The 15,147-nt window shown below is 46.3% G+C and overlaps 4 protein-coding genes across 4 annotated transcripts in view; 3 read left to right on the top strand and 1 right to left on the bottom strand.

Annotated features, from left to right (window-relative positions):
- Nucleotides 1-10,042: 10,042 nt before the first annotated feature.
- Nucleotides 10,043-12,483, top strand: PHACADRAFT_32254 (uncharacterized protein; the record flags this gene model as incomplete). Its single annotated transcript, XM_007399933.1, has 8 exons — nt 10,043-10,073; nt 10,195-10,451; nt 10,504-11,258; nt 11,312-11,859; nt 11,932-12,000; nt 12,051-12,242; nt 12,301-12,360; nt 12,389-12,483. The coding sequence occupies 8 exons, from the start codon at nt 10,043-10,045 to the stop codon at nt 12,481-12,483; spliced, it is 2,007 nt and encodes a 668-aa protein (XP_007399995.1).
- A 663-nt stretch (nt 12,484-13,146) lies between these two features.
- PHACADRAFT_200080 (uncharacterized protein) lies at nt 13,147-13,800 on the top strand (the record flags this gene model as incomplete). Its single annotated transcript, XM_007400347.1, has 1 exon — nt 13,147-13,800. The coding sequence occupies one exon, from the start codon at nt 13,147-13,149 to the stop codon at nt 13,798-13,800; it is 654 nt and encodes a 217-aa protein (XP_007400409.1).
- Nucleotides 13,801-13,830: 30 nt separating this feature from the next.
- On the top strand, nt 13,831-14,175 carry PHACADRAFT_32253 (uncharacterized protein; the record flags this gene model as incomplete). Its single annotated transcript, XM_007399932.1, has 1 exon — nt 13,831-14,175. The coding sequence occupies one exon, from the start codon at nt 13,831-13,833 to the stop codon at nt 14,173-14,175; it is 345 nt and encodes a 114-aa protein (XP_007399994.1).
- Nucleotides 14,176-14,718: 543 nt separating this feature from the next.
- PHACADRAFT_103166 (uncharacterized protein) overlaps nt 14,719-15,147 on the bottom strand; it is a gene marked incomplete at both ends in the record, with an annotated part of 2,810 nt that continues 2,381 nt past the window's right edge. Inside the window, one exon of the mRNA XM_007400346.1 lies at nt 14,719-14,972. Within this exon, the coding sequence (XP_007400408.1) occupies nt 14,719-14,972 (254 nt within the window). The remainder of the gene's footprint in view (nt 14,973-15,147) is intronic.

Raw genomic sequence — 15,147 nt, 5'->3', positions numbered from 1 at the left:
AGCTGGGGTGTGTATAGCAAGATACTACATGCATTTGCTAGTAAATATCACTTTGTACACTGAGTCTTGTACCTCTATTTCTGGGTGCTGTGGAGATATAAATATTTCAATTCCATGAATAAATCATATCAATGTAACTGTCTTCACACCTCAGCCATCTGAACTGAGTGCTATACTATAAATTTGTTAGAGTAGCATCACACAGAATAAAATCTCACTTATATCAAAGCATATTTTACTCTGTAGTCTATATTATTCTGTGATTTTCGCAATATATATTCATTTTCTAGCCATTTTCACCACATTTTTTCTGGTACCTAGTGCTTGCATCAAACTGATACCTCAAAAAGATGCTACAAGTAATATAGTGTAAGATTGTTATATATATCATCTAGCTAGCTACAGTGGTCATGGAGATACAGGGAGATTTTGACACCCCTTTGTAGTCTTGTGTGTTATTTTTGGCAGCCACTGTAGTTCTGTTAAAGCTTCTTAGCTTATCTAATATTTGTGTAACTCGCATAATGGTGAGTTCTTTTCAACTAAGTCTTTACATGTTTTCTAAGCTATATATATAAAAAAGAAGAAAAAGTGCTAGGATCTTTTTCCAAGCATGAGCTGAATGGAACAAATCTTAGGCTGATTTTGCCTCAATTTTTCAAAAGAAATGAGTAAGATACAAATAGGTTGGAATGTTCTTAATAACAAAAGAGTTCTTCTAAGAACAAAGTTAAAGGTCAGCTTACCAGCTGCCTTGCAAGAAGATCAAAGGTGTAGGTATAGGTGTAAAACAACAACAAAAGTCTTCTATCAGCTTAATCACACAAGAGTCACTTATCTCAAAGCATAACAACAAAAAACTTCTGCTAGCTAGCTATATGAGAGCTGCCAATATTAGTGCATATATTGCAAGAGATTTTCTACCAGCTAAACTACACAAAAGTTGCTGAACCAAGAATGTAAATAACAGAAACTTCTATTAGCTTAATTACATAACAGTCATTGAAATCAGAGCATGCAACAAAGAGCTTATATTATCTAAACTATACAAAGGCCAGTGAAATCAAAGAGATTTGAACTGCTATACAAGAGCTAGTCAAACTTATATAAACATAGATGTACTCAACAGAAGAGCTGGTGCTAGAAGGCTCTCAACATAAGAGGTTCAAAGTGAACAAATTGCGATGCTGAGCAGAGAGCTATCAACAAGAAGCTGAAGAGGCTGTATTCTAGAGTTTTTTGTGCTATTCCACCACACTCAAATTTGGTCTTGTAAGCTATGCTTAAGCTTAGTTTAAGATTTGAGGCTGAACTTTAAAGCCTGTGAACTTTGAGCTATTGTGGGTACAAAACAAAGAGAAGAAGGAAAGGAAAAACACTAAAGAGCTAGGATCTTTCTAAGCACTGTCTGAGTTAAGCAGATCAGACTTTAGATCAGCTTTATCTCAGTTATTTGAGGAGAATAAAGAAGATGCCAATAGATAGGGATGTGCTTAGTGATAAAAGGGGTCTCCTGGGAGAAAAGAAGCAGTCAGCTTGTGAGACTGCTCACAAAAGGACTAAAGGCATAAAAATATGTATAGACTTGACAGCTGAGAACTACACTAAGAATAGTTTGCTTGCTAGTCACAGTGACATAATTGTAGACTGACAACTAAGAGTACACTAAATAGCTTGCTTGCTATAACAGTGATGTAAGCATATATATATGTGTGGACAACCACATCACACTAAGTATAATCTGAGTGCTAACTCAATGATATAAATGTAGAATCTACTGATAACAGGGTTTTTTACTAGCAAAACCCCACAAGAGTCACTGAGCTCAGAATGTATACTGCATAGGTTTTCTTATCAGCCAAACTACACATAGACCTCTAAGCTCAGAGCACGATGCTATTGGAGGATCTTTTATCTGCCAAATTATACAAAAACCATTGGACATAGGAAAGAGATTACGATTTCTGAATATACTGAAGAAATGTTCTGTTGGAAGCAGCACTTTGAAGGTCAGTTCACTTTTTCATGCAAATCTGCCTAACTCTTCAAACTCTTCAATATTTTAAGCTACTAACTTAAAACTTGGTCCATATATACTCCTAGTATAGATCTACATGTAAAAAATCACTTGATCATATATAGATCAGTATTGACCCTTCAGCACTGTATTTTGTGCTTGAGCTAGAGACTTAGACAAATTTCACAGATAGTCCATCTTCAAAAGGCACAACATCCAGATAATCTTTATACCCCCAGATAGAGCCTGTTAAGAGAGTCCAGAATATGTAGAAATATATGCCAAATTAATTTGTCTAAAGGGATGAACCAATGAGAACAAAGCACAAGAAAACACCAGACTAAGAACCCAATAAGTGCCACAGCATAGCCTGCCTTCTTCGTTACGTGTGGGTGAGAGCTGGCTGGCGCCACCTGGGTGCAATTCCCTTAGATTTCCAACATGTTCGCATCACTTCCTGCACTCTCCTGTGCTTTACAGTTTGTTAGGCCCATGCTCATGGCTTTCTGCTGAGAACTGCAGTTGAATGCGTTATTCCACACATCCTCTAGCTTGTTGGGCCTGCACTGTATATTAAATGTTCATGAGTCATATATAAATAGCAGAAGTTGGGCAAATCCTTTCTCTGTTTATCAGTATAACCATTCTCTGCAAGCCATGGGTCAGACAGCATCAACTGTTACTCAGTCACCAACAAGCTGCCCAGTCAAACATGACACTGCAACAGCATTGCTACATACTTCTGCAGGCACCTCTGTTTTTTTCAAATGCCTCATTGAACACAGTCCGTCGCCGGTGAGCAAGTGTTCCACAAAGTGTCCAATAGGTCATGATGGCGCATTTGGGCTGAATCCGTGCAACTAAATGCTCTAGCTTTTGCAGAGCTGGGATACACCTGAGAAGCACATCGGGACGATGAGGTAGATCTACAAATAGACCCCTCAGTCTCTATACTGGGGTGTATGGAACACTTCAGCTGCGGCACATCCATCTCATTTTTTCTTTCAAGCAGCACGGATCACCCTTTCATACAAGATTATATTCAACTACCCAAACATCATCCAAACTGGGTCCTCAGTGGACAATTGTATATGCCTGTTCTCTATAAATAAGTTAGCGGTTATGTAGAGTGAGCATTTAAGCATGTACGTATGTGAGGAAGATGTGAGTGGGCATTATATTTGGTCTGGTTACAAATTTGTCAGTGGTAAATATATACGAGTTTTCTTTGAGATTGTAAGAGTGCCTAAATAAAATGCTCAATGTTGTAGCAAAAGAGAGAGAAACAATTAGACTCACTGCAAGATGCAAAATTGGGTAGTGCCGCTGAAATGATTTCTTTGTGCTCTTCAAAGCATGCTTAGACTGTGAGTGTTGCTGGCATCACAAGAATGATGTTAAAAGCTGTGATTGCATAGCAGTGTGATAGGTAGGGGTTAATTCAATTCCAGTCAATTTTGGTCAAAAAGCCTGTGTTATTTGTGAGAGCGTGCACAGAGCTCATAACATAGCTAATTATTGCCACTGTCTTTCGCGTCTGTGGTGGAAAGCAAAGGAAGAACAGCTGCCATGTACTACAGATCTCTACAATGGCATCTGGAGCAAGATTCTCAAGGGAGACAGTGTTGTGGAGCGAGGCTCAACACTTCATGAGGAAGCAGTGATCATAGATGATGGCGATGAGGCGGTGTAGATAGAGAGGTCTCACAACTTCAATCTAACTTATACAGCTAGTCCAATTGATTATGTTATATTGTGTTAGTAGAGTAAGAAATACAAGTAATTAGTGGAGCTTACCTTGCCCAATTGACTAAGAGTCGAAATGGAGGCTAGATAGTGACAAAGTCCTACAATATATACTACTGAGATTGCACACAGACCAGCTATTATGTAAGCTACAGGTTGCTGAAGTTGTGAGGTGACAGCGCAGAAACAAAGGCCAGTGAGTCATGATATCTGATGTATCCAGGCCGATGGGGGTCTGAAGTCTGATGCTAATCGGACTTTGATAGAGGGGAGTCAGCATCAGTGATGTGTTGTCAGGCTGATGGAAGTTGGTCGTCCAATATCAATCAGACTTCCAATGGAGACTGCCAAAAGGCTGTGTTATGTCGGTATGCCGAGCGTGCTGATACACTTGATGCGCTGCAAGGACGTGAAAGTAAACTGGCACTAACGTAAGGGTTTGAATACTGACAGCGTTTTAGGCATTGTACAAACCAGAGATAATTGTGAAAATACAGAGAAAAATACAGAGCAGGACTACGCCCACAACAGACAGCCCGTGGTAGTACAAGGGAACATTGACAGTGGTGATACTAGAGATGTCTCAGATGAGGGTGTCAATGGTCTCCTTGGTTGCATGCCAGTTCCTGGCCACAATAGGGTCAAGAAAATGCACTGCTCGGCTGTTACTTGTGTTGTGTTTCATGGGCAGCAATGTGTACGTATAGTCTAAGGTGGAGAAAATAATGCTGCCATGAGTTGAGCAGCATGGAATGAGAGTGAGGTGAAACGTCTGGTCATTGAGAGCATGGAGCATGGTGATAGATAAGGTGACGTGGTTTGCTGCTTGCACTGTGTGCAAATGGAAGGAGAAGTGCTCTTTCTGCTGATAGAAACCCAGGCTTCACACTGGTTATTGTCGTCGATCATCATGAACACGTCACGGTAAAACTGGGGGGCAAGCTATGCAATGCTTGAGTATCACTCACAAAACATGCATGTGATCGCATACCTCAGCCATTGCAACCTCGTCTACTTGGCCTCCAGAGATAAGAGATGCGCCGGTTGTATGCGACTGTTCTCGCCTGTCCTTATCGTGGCGTAGAAGCCTGAACTTGGCGAGCCTCCTGCCAGTAGAGAAGCCAAGTCACCACAAATAACAGTTACGACTCACCCAAGTGGATTGTATACAATCAGTCAGAGTACTGATGTAGCCTGCCAATAAACAGCACTTTGTGGTATGCTGCACTTCGAGGACACAGACTGGACACTGGTGTCAATCGCACGCTTGCCCACACCAAGCAATGGTGGTGGTAGAGGCAGAATTGCAAAGATAGCGCCTCGGTTCATAGCATAAGACACGGGAGGAGGAGCTATGCGCAGAGATAAATTGCCAGTACGAGCGGAATGGCTAAGATCGCCAAAAGAGAGAACAAGGACGAGAATGTCCAGAGTACACTCTGGACAGCCTCAAGCTATCACTTTCAGGTGTCTTAAGTGCCGACAAGGCCCAAGAATAGAAGTACACTCCTATCAATGGTAGGGAGACGAGGGACGGACGTCACTGGGCAAAGGCCGCAGGTGGGAGGTCGCAAAGCATCAGCTTTCCCAATCCATGCAAGCTCAGGCGCTGCGTGGCCAAGCAGTGCCCGTTCTAGGCCCAGAACAGCGGCTTGACGGTAAGCTGGTCTCTGGCTGCCAGGCGTCCAACAAGGCATTCCTTGTGCCTTCTCACCACTCTCGTCTCTCATCTGCCACCACCCCTGCTCTTGCTCTCTCCAGATCTGCCTGCCACAGAGTTTACTCTGTGGCTGGTGCTATTAGCACCCTTTGTACGCTGCAACGACATTTGCATTAGGCTAGACGGCGAGCTTTGCAGCCAGTGTGACAGGACTGTCTTCGACACCAACTCGCAATGCGACTCCCAGAATGCACGCACCTTGCACACAATATCAAGTGAGGGATGCTATGGGTCTGACCAGAGTAGAGAAGAGCAATGCGAGAGAGGTGCTGGCAAGATGCTAGAGCTTGCAAAAGGTGCCTCGTCGTCATTATTCTGCACCAGGTCTGGCTTACCATGCTCGACACTTGGAGCTCGCACGCCGACCCTGCCAATTCTACTGCAAGCACATCCTGCATGCAGGAAGGCAATCGTCAACCAAGACACCCTGTACTCTTCCATCCCACCATGCTATGCCCTAAGTCTGAAGCCCCACAGCACACGATGTCAAACTCAGAGCTATGCCCAAGGCCCGCTACTCTCTTGCCACTTCCAGCTCAGCATCACTTCACGCACGCCCAGTGACATACAATTGCACATCGCTTTGCGGACACCCAGCAACACACAATTGCATACTGTCTCACTTCCAATACGGCTGCATGGCTCTCAGGGCTCGCTAAGGAACGACGCACATTATTATGTTACAAGAGCACCTACATGTACCCCTGCACTGTGCTAGGGCTGATATGCACAATGATGCATGCTTCCAATGCACCTTGTTCTGCATACAAGCCCCAGCAATGACACGCGCACTCCTGGATGTACTGGCAGAAGAGAGCATCAGCTATTAGTCAAAAGTGTTCACGTATACCCAGCTGCACATTTCAGAATGTGCAGCCAGGTATACGTGAGCTGCTTTGACTAAGCACCTGCTGCTGGCACTAGCACTTTGCATCACTGACGTGTCGGGTGCGCTAGCACTTGCCCAATCGGACTTGGCAGCTGCTCTGCACTCATGGTCTTGTCTTGTCCTCACCTTACCCTCCCTCCCTCGTGCTATCCACTTGCCATGGAGTATACTCCATGGCTAGTGCTATTTACTCTTCATTCTGCACTGCCTACAATCTTTGGCAACTTCTAACCGCGTTCTGTAGTGCCGGTGTCATGCATCAGGTGATTCCTGGCATGGAAGCGAGGCGTGAAGCCTAGGGACCACTTACTGAGCTTGCGAGATCTGTCTGTAACCGAGACACACCGTTTAAAGCTCGAGCTGGAGTCTCGACAGAGGAAGCGAGGTGCGTGTAGCAGCACAAGAGATGTGAGGGCTCTGACGCTAGAGGTGCATTGCCTATGCCATCTGTTCTTGATGGTAGGCCTGACGATCAGCGTCAGATGCTCCCGCTCCAGAATCTAACATTTGAGCTTCCAAACCTGCCATGCACCTCAGATTGTACAACAGGCTTCACCAGCTCAGCAGCTGGTTCGATCACTGCATCAGGCCAGCACGTCCGACTTGTCACGTGCCGCAGTACACCTCAGGACACCTTGACTCCACTCCTCCTCGCCCATCAGACCTGTCTGCTATAGAGTATACTCTGCAGCTAGTGTTTCCAGCCTTCTTCATATGCTATAGCGATGCCTGCACTAAGCCAGGTAGCAAACTCTATGGCCTGCACAACTAAACCAACTCCTACACCTACACGCAACGCGACTCCCAGAGCACATACGCCCTATGCATGATGACGAGCATGGAGCACCGCAGCTCTGTCCGTAGCAAACAGGAGGGCGAGGTGCTAGGACTTGCGAGAGGTACATCATTGTTGCTATTTGTCTGCACTAAGCCCGGCCCACCATATTTGATGCCCAAAACCTGCGCGACGACTTTAACAATCCACCAGCAGGCATGTCCCGCATGCAGAGAGTCGATTGTCAGCCGGGGTAGGTCGTGCTCTTGTCTCCTTGCATCACGCTTTGTGCTTCATACCTTTGCAGAAATGGTGTCGAGCCCGAGGCTATGCCCAAGGTCTGCTGCCCTCTCGCCACTCCCAATGCATTGTCACCTTATGTATGCCCAGCAACACGCGATCGAATACCACCTCACTCTCAGCATGGTTGTACGTTGCGCCGGACTCACTGTGGAACACCATGCACCATCACACTGCAAAGACAACAACTCCCTCCTTTGCGCTGTACTAGGGCTGTTATGTACAACGGTGCATGCTCTCCGACGTGCTTTGTCATACATACAAGCTCTGGCAATAACACGTGCACTCCTGTGCGAGGAAGCAGTGCTCAGAGAGCCCAGCTCCAGCATCAGCAATTAGTCAAAGGTGTTCACATATACCCAGCTGCACATTTCAAAATGTGCAGCCGGGTATACGTGAACATGTCTGACTCACACTGAATCACTAGTACGTTGGGTCCAGCAACACTGGATCACCAGTGCGTCAGACCTGACAGCACTCGTGCGACCAACCTCGAGCACCCATGGGCACACCCGCTTGGCAGTTTCTGCATCTTTGATGGTGTACCGCTTGTCTGCGCTTCTTGTGCTTCTCGTGCTCCCTCCACACACACTCTCTCCATGCTCTCCTGCCTGTCCATCTGCCTGCCGTGGAGTATAACTCCACAGCTGGCATCATTCTCTGCCTGCCAGCCATCTCATGTGCTTGCACGACTTGCTGACCAAAGCACCCCCACAGCAGCGCTGAGACGACCGGCAAGCAACTCAAAACACTCGGTTTGCTACTGAGACAGTCGTCCTGCACCCACGCCAGTCTGACAGGAACTGCAGTGAGCAGCTCATGACCAAAAACCCATGCCGGCTATCTCTAGCGGACCACTAACGACTCGCACATCAAGTCCATCTTTTCCTGGCCCTGTATCTGACGTCCTTCACACATCCCGTAGCTGTCCAGGTGATACTCAGCACTTGCTACAAAAGTATACTCTGTAGCTTGTGTGGCTGGGACTCCACCATCACCAAGACGGCCACATATAACGCCGAATGCACAATTGCAAACATGTCTTGGCTGCGAGCATTAGAAAGCGCGAGGCACACATCTTGCAACAAGGACTGGATGTGACCGTTAGGTGACTCATAGTAACTAGGTCATGGTTTCGTGACAATACTCTCCGTTAATCGGATGTTTCGACTAAGTAGCATTGTTCATTGTTCATAGTGCACGTGATCTCTCGCGGTCTGGGACTCATAAGTTTGAGCCCAACCTAAGAAATGGATCCTCTTTTGCCTACACCCATTGTCTGCGCTCTGAAGAGCAGCCGACCAGGTGAGTAGTGAGCTTTAGATACACCAATCGCACGATTAGAAAGTTGCACTCGACGTCTGCACGACGCACATGTAGACGCGTTGCGGAATGCCGCCCGAAGCCTCGAAGCCTTGTCGACTGTTGAAGGCTCTCTCTACTAACACCTCTGCTCCTTTGAGATAGACTTGTTGGTCACCTTCATCGACGACTACCTAGATATCTGTGCCGACTCCGAAACGGGCGCCACACTGGAGACATTGCGAACAGAGAACGGAACGTGCGACAGAATTTTGGGCCCATCTCAATGAAGCTGTGTGGCACGCAGCTCACGTTAGAAATGGCTCACCTGACCTCCAGCAGCCGACACTCACTGCCAATGCATGCGCTTCAGACTAGCTAATGACACCCCACAAGAAGCCCCAACCTACTCGCTGCACATCTTGCAGCACACCAACGTTCTGCATCACCACCCAGTGCCTTGCACACATGCCCGATGCTGATACACCGGGCCTAAGCAACACCACTCGCCAATGGTGCATAGTTACGTGGTATATCGCGATGCACCCGGCTCTGGTTGCTTCCCCAGTGTCAGATGGCATGAGCCAGGCAAACAAATACTCACTTAAGCAAAGCGAGTGTTCATTTGACTGAATTCTCCCAGCTCCTCACGTCCTGCGGGGGCCAATTACCCCTGCCGCTATGTCATTCCAAGTTAGCATTGGCAGCGCGATAACAAACTCACACTGACTATTCCCCGACCTCACAGCTCGAGTGGACGTTTCTAACCAGGTGGGGAAGCCAGGCATGTTAACTCTCTGGTTATGGCCACTACATCCTCTCATTTCAGAGGAGCATCAGCTAAGGGGAAGACACCTCATGCTGGTCTGGTCCTCCTCGCCTGGTTTCCTCAAATGCGTGCACAATCATGCCATCAACGAGGACCTGCCGCATTGGAGCGAGGACCCTCAAATCTTCAGTGAGCCTAGAATCCCACTGGCATGCACTTACAGTTGTCTCTCCAGCCTCCCATGACCCTACACCCTCTCGCTCTCCTCGCATAAGCCAGAGTTTACTCGGCCTTTTAATCGAAAGCCCCCGTGCTGATGCTAATCTTGTACATCACGTGCATACATCGCAGCCTTCTCGCTATGCTTGGTGAACGCGTTTAGCCGCTCTCCTACTTTTCCGCTCTCCCGCTCTTCCTCTTAGTGTACATCTCGTTTGCTCACATCATCATAGGAGTCAGTCATCTCCTCGATAAAGACTACATCTTCATCTGTGATCTCCATGGATCAGGAGACCCTCTGAACAATGTCTTCTTTTGCAATAAGTCAGACTTTGAGTAAGTGCTACCATTCTGTTGCCCACTTTGCTGTGTCTTTATACGGGAACACACCTATACAGCACTCTCATGACAAGAGAGAATGCTCAGGAGCTGCGGAACACCTGAGACAGCTTTTTAGGCCCCTGCTCTAATCGCGCTGCTTGCAACCCTATTCAAGACAAAAATGGTGCCATGATAGGAGACACACTCTTTAAGAGGATTGAGCAGCCCATTGGAATACAGAACACCTGCGCGTATACCATAGCGACCAGTGACCAGATACAAAACTCTATTCACTCCTCTGTGGTGTGGGGCAAACTGGATAGGTCCTCAGGAAGTCTCGGCCACATTGATGAGCTTTCCAATAATCACAAACTCAGACCCGAATTCATCAAGGTGAGTCACCAATAATCATTGCTGAATGCCAGCACTGAGCATCCTGCTTCAGATCACCACCCAAGCTGCTATGGCAAGCTGGCGCACCATACGAAAGACACACCAGAGTGTTATCAAGAAGCAATCTTCTGTTGTGAACACTCCAAGAATAGGCAGCCACAAGAACACGGCGTTCACAGCAATACAAGTTAATGTGTTGGCTGCAAAAGAATACTCCTGCCCACCACGCCCTCAAAATTCCCTGCAAAGAGACTACCTTCACAGCAATGCATGCACTGCAGCTACAGACAATCCAGCTGAGCTCGCGGAGGCTGCTGCAATCTCTGGCCTGGACATATCCGAGCTGACTGAGAACTGCAGTATGTTCCTGATCATACTGGCCCATTATCCTGATAGCCTCATCACAGCCTCCGCAGCTTGCCTCCAGAAGAAAATTGGTTTGTTTGCTTACATGCACATTGACAAATGGGACTCTGTTGGCGCGGTCTCAAGTCTCCTCTTCTGCTCTGATCTGCCTGAAAGCTACGACAGTAGAGTTCTTTTCTTTCCCGAGATCGGAATGATCACGTCTTTGAAGGGCACAGGCTGCATTAAATTTTGTGGTCTCCACCGACATGGAGGAAGGCCTTCAGCTCCAACAAGACACCAGGATGAAGTCCCAGACTGGCTGTATTGTCTGGTCGTAGTTCATTACCCTCACACTGCTTTTCTTGACAGACGTTCAGTTATGGCAGTTATGCCCTCTGCCCTCAGTGGTCCCAGCTCTGGTCAGATTCTCTTTATTTGCCCAGAACTTCAGCTACTCAGGTAGGCCTACCGAATCTGAATAGTATTGCACCTTGATTGATCCCTTATGTCAGCCACGATAGGCCTATTCCTCCAAGTGTGGAATCAGTGTCCTTTGTCAGAGATGGTATAGCCGTCATGCAACTCCAATTACTCTTCCTCTTCGCCATCTGTGCTATCACCATGCTGGTTGTCAACTGTCTCTGCCAGCTCCCATCATCTTGGATGGTCAAAGTTGACACTGATCAAATGATAAGTGCAATCACTATGGAGCATGAAAGCCAGCGTGTAAATGCTGGGCTATGGTCAGAAGCACTAACTACACAACAGTTCAACAATCATTTTGAGCGCTCCAACAATTCTCCTTTCAGCAGCAATGCTACAGATGCCACACCCACTATACCGCACACCAGCCCTTCAAGCAGTTCGGCTCATGTTATCTCAGTCCAGAGATGGAGAGATCATTGCGAGTCACACCAGCTTTTTGTCCCAAGCTACTACTCAAACTACAATGGACCTCACGCCGCCGGAGATTCTAGAGATGAGCTGCCATTTGAAGATCACGCAGAAGATACACGAAATTACCACAATAATTCAAACCAAGATGGCTCTGAACCTGCAGGTCTGTAGTTCTTCTCTGATCCAGTGAATGCTGCTCTTCTTGCCTCTATCCTTTGCTCACTCTGCTATGCAGATGCTAGCTTAGCCAACACTACAAACGGCAAGAGAGGACGAACCAAGCCCTTAGATAGTACCAACAAATGTGAGCCCAGCCCATTTTACAACATTTCTCTCATTTTCAACACTGCACAGGCTCTCGCAACCCCGATGGAACTTTGGGAGTGGCTATATTGAGCCACTCAGAGAAAAGGCTTATAGCAAAGGCATCAAATGGCCAGCTAGCCCTGCTCGGCTCTACAGCAGCAATTACAGTTGCCCAGATGATGATAGCAAGACATGAAACCAACCTTTTATCTGAACTCACACAAGGTTATTTGGAGCAAGGTGAGATATAGTATTACGACACAGAGTTGGTTACAACTTGCCAACTTTTTATTTCCAGAATCCTTACTGCCAACAAAGACACAGGAGTTGGCTCAGGAGATGCCACCTAAACATGCAGGTACTAATACCACTAATACATCCAGTAGGCTGCTTTTTGACTCAATTTAAAACCATTATCCCTAAGACCCTCTTAAGAGTACATGCAAAAGCTAACCTCCAAAAAGCTTCAAGAGATACTTAAGCTGGCACAAAAACAGAACAGTCAGGCTTAAAGCCTTAAAGAGAGAGACTCCTTCACTCAGCGCATTCAAGCTCACATGGTCAACATGTTCAAACTTCTTGGTGAAGAAGCCTACACCTTTGAGAGCTTCCAGAGCTTTCCCAAGAACTGGAAGCTTATGAGCAAGCTATTTGACTATATTTGCTGCACCGACATAAGTGCAAAGGTTATTTGCCACAAATACCTCTTGGCCTTTCTTCTGTCATTCCTTTGGCTAGAGAGCCTGATAGAGGAGGCAATGTCTGTGATAAAAGAGCTAGCTGTACAAAGAGTGGAAAAAGATGAGTGTCACTTGAATGACAACCTGGTCTATGATTTGTTGATAACACTGCTAGCAACCTGGCCGACCTGGCTGATGATCTAGCTGACGATCCATCATGCAGATCTGTAAAAGACCTAGCAAACCAATCATCAAGCAAAAAGAAGACACAATGATACCATGCTCTTGCAAGGGATGTCTACTGGAATGTCAAGAAATGTGCCCACTTTGCCACATACTCCCCAAAGACCTATCACAGCAGCCTCTCCTCTATTCCAGCTATTACCCCATATCAAATAGAGATCACCTCCAATGCGCCATGTTATACCAACTGAAAAGTACAAGAGGAGGTTTTCAAGCAACTTATGGATATTCTCTACCATTGGCTTGGCTTCCCAAGTGAGCCTGATGCCTATGCCAAGACACACTTTCTCTTTATAATCACCACCTACATCTCCTCAGAAATTCTCTACCTGGACAAAACCTACAGAGCCTTTGATTATCTCAGGACACGGGTGTTGTCCCGTGGAAGAAAGAAATTTCCCTGCTCCGCATTCAAGAACTTCATTACCAACAAGTTCTCCATTCACCGCCAAGCTCTGAATGAGCTAGAGCAGCTGTACAACATCGAGCAGCTATACAACATCTGGTACAGCCCTATATCCCTCCCCCTTCCCAGACGCCGGATTCCTGATTGCATAGCAATGTTCTCCAAATTTCTCGCCAAGCTTACACCACTCATCGAAACCCAAGGGCATATAACCAACCTCGGCCAACTCACGGCCAAGGTCTCTAGCAATCAGGATCATTATCTCTCCTTCCGCGAGCATGGCAAATCTTTGGCCAAGGTGTACAAAGCCAAACCTGAACCCTACAATGACAAGCACATGTCCACACGTGCAGGCTTCTTTAGTGCCCTACTTTTCAGAGCGGTAACCTTTGCAGCACCAGTCATCACAAAAGACGGCTATGCTTTCTTCAAGAACTTGAGGAGTTGGCAAAACTTTTATGAGCAATAAAAAGGATGTGGCAAGTCATACTTCACTAACATGACAACCTATGGCACTGCCAACAAACACCGCAACACTAACATTGTCCCAGACCTTTGGAATGCATCTGATTCATGGGAATCCAAAGTTGGGAATTTCAGACAGGGCAACAAGTTCAGTCCTGTTCAGTTTTTTAAGTTCTTGCTTGGCTGCAACAAGCCTCATCATGTCGTCAAGTTCAAAAACATCGGTCCCCTCACTGCCTACCTACTCACCGCTGATTACATTCAAGCTAGCCTAGTTCATATGCCCAACATTAATGAGATGGCAGAGATTGCTCACAGTATAAACCGTGGAGCTATCTCTATCTTACAAGCATTGGTGCTTCTATCCAGAGGCACCTAAAGGGTCACACAGAGTGATGTCGCAATAGCCTTAGAGAAGCTTGTAAATTTTTTGAAGGAGGACTTACTTGCAAGTATAAGACAATTCATCGGCCTTGACTTAGTTCTCATAGAGCATGCCTTATGCAAATTTGTTTGACTTAATGTTAGCTCAAAATTTTTTACCTAGGACCACTTTATGCCACTATCCTCTTATGTGATATGAAAATTGATTTAGCAAGACCAAGAGCATGTCTTAGGCATAGGTTCACAGTGCAAACAGACAGTGAAGAACTGAGACACAACCAAATAAATTACAGATGCCCTACTCAATTTATTACACCAGAGATAGCAGAACCTATCTATCTGCACATACTCTAGAAGATCTCCATGAACTTGCCCAGAAAGTCGCTCTCATTCTCGGGTAGCTCTTTAAAAACCCTCATTCTTTTCATCTGCTTGCTAGCATCTTTGGATTGATCTTCGGTGTCATATTCTGCGCGACGCTTGACATGCCTCTTTTGCATAGTACCTTCAAGACACAGCTGGCTTATGACGGCAGCATTCATATCCTGAGGATACTCAGACACACAACAGAATAGAGAGCCTCATTACCCACCTTCTCTACTGAGCGATCTATAACATAGACAGAGCACAACTTGAGAAGCATTTTGTACTTGTTTTCTGGCACCATTGCTGCAGAGAAAGCAACTTGGACATTCACCATATTTCCGGTCTGAATGGTGCTGGAACTGATGGGAAAATGAGTCACGAGAGAAATTTGGAACTTTTTTGTTACAAAAAATATGCGAAAACAGCCTGAAAAAAATAAGTAAGAAAATGCCATATTTTTCCTCCCGGTATCCGGCAGCCCGGCGACTCGGCAACCCGGCAGCCGAGCCGATTGTCCGCCAGGCCATTGTCAAAGTGCCCGTGGCTGCGGCACCCGACGGACAATCAGCTCGGCTGCCAGGTTGCCGAGTTGCCGGGCCGC

The sequence above is a fragment of the Phanerochaete carnosa genome (assembly GCF_000300595.1).
Source record: "Phanerochaete carnosa HHB-10118-sp unplaced genomic scaffold PHACAscaffold_10, whole genome shotgun sequence".
Classification (NCBI taxonomy): Eukaryota; Fungi; Basidiomycota; class Agaricomycetes; order Polyporales; family Phanerochaetaceae; genus Phanerochaete; species Phanerochaete carnosa.
This window is presented reverse-complemented; position numbering and strand designations above follow the sequence as displayed.